General features: G+C 43.6%; 2 protein-coding genes across 2 annotated transcripts in view; one reads left to right on the top strand and one right to left on the bottom strand.

The window, feature by feature from the left end:
* The window catches only part of SRSF2 (serine and arginine rich splicing factor 2), a gene marked incomplete at its 5' end in the record, with an annotated part of 4,869 nt that extends 1,489 nt beyond the window's left edge, over positions 1-3,380 (top strand). Inside the window, 3 exons of the mRNA XM_009279493.1 lie at positions 1-37; positions 424-734; positions 1,831-3,380. Coding sequence (XP_009277768.1) covers positions 1-37; positions 424-727 — 341 coding nt within the window. The remainder of the gene's footprint in view (positions 38-423; positions 735-1,830) is intronic.
* Positions 3,381-3,693: 313 nt separating this feature from the next.
* METTL23 (methyltransferase like 23) overlaps positions 3,694-5,116 on the bottom strand; it is a 3,288-nt gene continuing 1,865 nt past the window's right edge. Inside the window, exons 2-4 of the mRNA XM_009279492.1 lie at positions 4,835-5,072; positions 4,387-4,471; positions 3,694-4,037 (exon numbers count right to left, since the gene is read on the bottom strand). Coding sequence (XP_009277767.1) covers positions 3,869-4,037; positions 4,387-4,471; positions 4,835-5,072 — 492 coding nt within the window. The 3' untranslated portion in view covers positions 3,694-3,868. The remainder of the gene's footprint in view (positions 4,038-4,386; positions 4,472-4,834; positions 5,073-5,116) is intronic.

The following is a 5,116-nucleotide window of genomic DNA, read 5'->3' as shown; positions in this document are numbered from 1 at the left end:
CGAGGGGAGCGGGGGGTCCGGGCCGCCGCAGCCGCAGGTGAGCGCCTGGGAGGGTGTAGGGGGGCAGCGGAGTTTCAGTCACGAGGCAGGGAGACGGGGCTTTGGCATGTGCCTGTACAGCGGGGGCCGCTCGGTTTTGTTTCGTTTTCCGAGTGCGTTTCGCGGCGGGGTTGGGAGGAGGGGTAGGGCTTCAGTAGCGGAGGCGCGTGGAGTTCCGTCGGAGCGGAAGAGTTTCGCCCTGTAGTAGTTTTAGCCCCCGGCCACTCACTCTGAACAATGGCGCCCTCTTAACGCTCATTTTCTTGCCCACGTGGGTCCCGTTCCGCCCTCCCTGTCCCGAAGTAGTTGCTGAAGTCTGTTGCGCCGCCCGTGTTCAACTTCTAACACGCTTTTTTTTCTCCCCCCGCTCCTGGTATGTTTTAGCCCTAGAAGACGCCGTCGCAGCCGCTCTAGAAGCAGGAGCCGCTCTAGATCCCGCAGTCGGTCCCGCTACAGTCGGTCCAAATCCCGATCTCGCACACGCTCTCGGTCTCGCTCCACCTCGAAGTCCAGGTCTGCCAGGAGATCCAAGTCAAAGTCCTCGTCTGTCTCCAGATCCCGGTCCAGGTCAAGATCCCGGTCCAGATCTAGAAGCCCTCCCCCTGCCTCAAAGAGGGAATCCAACTCTAGATCCAGGTCTAAGAGCCCTCCCAAGTCTCCGGAAGAAGAAGGAGCTGTATCCTCCTAGGAACATGGTAATGTACCTCGGGATCAGCACATGTTGCATGTTACTTTATTATAGCGCTTAGGTGGGGTGTTGGGTAGTTCTTAAGAGTATTAATAGCCTGAACCAAGTGAATCCTAACGGGGCACATTGATAGCTTTTTTTTTTTCTTGAGCAGTGCTTTTTGGTTATTGGTTTAGGGCAATTAATACCGAAGGGCTTTCTACGGAGAAATTTTTTTGCAGAGAAAATGTTTTATTGAGAGATTAATGGCTTGGTTTTAATAAAATATTGTATGAGACGCAACCTATGATGAAAATGACTATTTCTTACTGTATTTATCCAACATCTGCATTTTCCCCTTTAAAGCTGCGGTCTCCTGTTTGCTAAAAGAATATTGGCCAGTATTGCAGATTTTAACTGATTTGGCTGATCCTCCAGGGACCAGTTTCTGTGGGCGTGTATTGGAGCAGGTTTGTCTTTAAATGTTAAAGATACACTATCCTTATATAATGGAAGATCGGTTCAGTGGCCGTTATACTGACTGGAGGTAATAACTGTTCTAGAAAAGTGGCAAATTCCTTGCAACGAGAAAACCATGGAAACTAGTTTTTCCTCAAGTCGACATCTTGAAGAGGCATCTAAGGATACACCGGGCGGGGAAAGGATAGTGTGTCTTTAACCCTTCAAACTGTTTGGTCCTGTTTTTAAAAGGAAAGGGCCTAAGCTAGCTCTGAAGTTAGATAATTGTAGCAAAATTAGTCACACTTTCTGTTTTGAATGCTAATTAGAGTTTAGTTAAGTCTTTATGAAGAAGTACTAGTTTTATAACTTTTATATAACTTTTAATAATTTATTGTTGAACAGGCTGAATTGAAGTTAATGGTGGCTTGATCTACAGCCTGATGCTTATTCTTCTTTGTAACGAAATACTTTGACAGAACCTTACATTTGGCACTGAAGTAAAGCAACACACGGGGGGAGGTGGAACACTATGGAAATTCCTAAAACTTAATTAAATTAGGCAAAGCCAGTTGAAACACAACTAGAAGTATACCTGAAGTCATCCACGCAACCAACAGAGACAAGGTAGAATCCTGGCTGAACTTCTCTTTCTTCAAACCTAGATGCATCAGATAAATGAGAATCTACATAAAGGACGCCTTTGGGGGGAAAAGATCGCTTGAGTCTTCAGTCCATTGGAGAGACCCCTGGCACGAGCAACCAGCTGTTGAAAAGGTTATTTTGTAACATTTTGTCTAACTTTTTACTTGTTTAAGTTGCGCCTCAAGTGGCAGATTTTACATTTTATGTGCCATTTTGTTGCTGTTATTCAAATTTCTTGTAATTTAGTGAAGTGAACGACTACCGATTTCATTATTGGCTTGGATATTTGAGGTAAAACTTCATTTTTGTTTATATAGTGCTGACTTTTATTTGAAATTAAACTGATGGTAACTTGCTGCCTCCAGTTTCATACTGAGGAAACATGCAGCCGTTATATGCTGAGTAGCTAACTCTGTCAAAAAGTATTCTCAATTTTGTCTTCATTCCTTAAATAAAATTCTGCAAAAACTTCAATTTGAAACTTACTGTAAATGCCTTTTTTTACTTTGAATTCAAATAGTATCTTCAAATTCAAATTGGTAGAAATCTTTTCAGGTGACAGTTGATATTTGAAAGGATTGCTTTATCAGACTCAATTCTAATCTCTTCTCTTATGTATTTTTGTGCACTAGGCGCAGTTGTGTAGCAGTTGAGTAATGCTGGTTAGCTGTTAAGGTGGCGTGTTGCAGTGCAGAGTGCTTGGCTGTTTCCTGTTTTCTCCTGATTGCTCCTGTGTAACGATGCCTTGTCGTGCAGAAACAAATGGCTGTCCAGTTAATTAAAATGCCTGACAACTGCACTTCCAGTCACCCGGGCCTTGCGTAAAAATAATGGAGCATACAGTGAGCACATCTAGCTGATGATATACACACCTTATTTTTTCCAGAATGGTAAAACTTACCAACCTACATATATGAACTTACATATGAGAAATGTAATGTTAAGAAAAGAAATGGTTCATTCCTTTGTAAGTACTGATTGGTGTATCTTTTGCTTAAGACATTCTGTACTATACCCACTGTCTCTGTAGTTAATATTAAACATTTTTCTGTGTTAACTTTTCTCAACTTAATGTCTGAGTCAGCTTATTTTTAGCTTGAAAAGATTTCTGCAATTATACTGTCAATGTTTAACTTTGTGTAGTAACTGAATGCATTCTATTGCTTATAAATTTTATCCACTGGGGTTGCTTTTAAATTACTATGGGCAAACTTAACTAGTATTGTGACTAACCCAAATGTTGTATGGCAAGTATTGCACACCAGACTATAAACACAGAACCAGGCAGGTCCGTTGGACGTTGTTGTGGAAGATACACCCTGAGCAGTACTAACTGCATTTGCTGCGTGCTTGCCCTGACTCAGCAGGCTGCTGCTTGATGGTAGCTAATCTTACAGCGATGGTTTTCTTTTTCCCCCCCTTGATTTGGATACCAAGTGAATTGTAACTTCAACCATCACGTGTCAAGGGTTATTGTAATGCCTTGTTAACTTTATGCATGTATGTTAAATGGGACTGGAAACATCTGAATACTTGCAGTCTGGCTTGATTGAGGATTAAAAGTACTTTTTTTACAAACTTGAGGAGCTTGTGTGTTCCAGGACTGCATGGCTAGCGGCAGTCTACGCAGATTCATTTAAAAACAAAGGGGCTGGCTTTGGGAAAGAGCTTCAGTCCTGGGAAACAGATCTTACGGGGATATTTTTTATCTTGAAAGAGTGCGGTTAACTTTTCTTCATAGCTGAAGTTGTGAATTTAAGTTGGATCTTGTGGGTTGTCGGGTTGTTAAGCTATGTTGTGTAGTGGCTTACATAATGGAATTGAGTCTTTGAACTACTACCTGGTCTTTGGGGAGGAGCACAAATTTCTCAAAAGCCATAGCTGAACAATTGAACAGCTTTATTTTTACAATGCATGTTTTAAGAATCGCTGTTAAGGGGATCTGCTTCCCAAAAAATACGCGTGAGGTTTGCTGTAAACAGGACTGTTTTCTGCAGATCCACGCTACAGTGAACAGTTAAGTATCATCTTGTATTGGAACCAACAAGTGGAATAAACTTAAGTACCATCTGATCTTGCTAGTGAGATTATCATCATTTCGATTGTATGTCTTCCTGGTAGAGGCGAGCCCGCCAAGTGCTCTTTGTCCGCGCTGAACGAATGTAAAGGAACGTGGATGTTCTTCAGTTTCCATTTGCAGAGCAAAGCTTCAATAGACCAGTCGGCACTGAGGGGAGGAAACACCCATGCGTGAAAACGTGATCCACGTTTCTAACTTCTGCAGCAATTGTAGGAGACTGTCGCCAAGCTTAAATACAACAGTTCACAAAACTGGGTTTGTAACAGTTTTCTAGTTGACAGTAAATTTGTGGTTCTTGGATTATTTTCTGGTTTGGCTGCTTTTGTCTGCTACCCCTAGGATTTACTTGGCTAATAACCAGCCCGATTCACAATCTGTGAGGAGCTTCTCTGGAATCAGTGCAGTGGTGCCTCCGAGCAGTTAACAGTCCTTACTAAGAGCTAAGATGGGGAGATGGGAAGTAAGGTTTGAGTCTTAAATATGCTAAAGAGTTTACCTTCGGACTTGATAAGTAGTCCAGAATTGAGCACGTGGATTCTTTTCCAGCAAGAAATAAACTGTCGTTAAAATATCTTCAAAGTCTGTGTAGTTTGGGGAGATGAAGCAGCAGTGGTTAGTCTCAGATTCTAGGTATAGTTAAATACGCCTGGTTATATGAAATGGTAATTAAAAATCGATACAAGACTAACTGCATCTGTATGACAGACCCGAGAAGCATGGCCTTAAGCAGTTAGTTCATCTACTCTGTTTTCTATTCGCCTCCCTCCGGTGGTACCCATGATAGCTTAATGCTAGAACGACCCCAAGAGTAACAAGTTCAATCGCGCAGTGTCACCTTAAAGGCTGGCTGTCACCCGGCCTCTTGACAGTGTTCCCGGTACTGCTTGGACACAAAGTCCTCGCAGCTTGTCGCAAATCGAAGGTACCCGAGAGTATTAACGTACCTTTTGGGTCAAAAAAGACATCCGATCCTAAAATAACGTCTACGGGAGCAAGCGAGAGCAGCTCTGGAGATACCCGCCCCCAGCTGAGCCCTATAACGGGTACGTGGGGCAGGTCGTTCATCAGGCAGCTTCTCCGGCAGTTCCGCAGGCACTGGGGCAGCTCCTCGCTGTCGGACAGGATCACCTCAGCACCGCACTTGGCAGCCACCACGCCGGGGAGGCTCACGCCCGCACCGATCTGAAACCACACCACAACCCGCTCGTGGGGACGGAAGGGGGGGG

This window comes from Aptenodytes forsteri, unplaced genomic scaffold (assembly GCF_000699145.1).
Source record: "Aptenodytes forsteri isolate BGI_AS27 unplaced genomic scaffold, ASM69914v1 Scaffold243, whole genome shotgun sequence".
Lineage (NCBI taxonomy): Eukaryota > Metazoa > Chordata > Aves > Sphenisciformes > Spheniscidae > Aptenodytes > Aptenodytes forsteri.
This window is presented reverse-complemented; position numbering and strand designations above follow the sequence as displayed.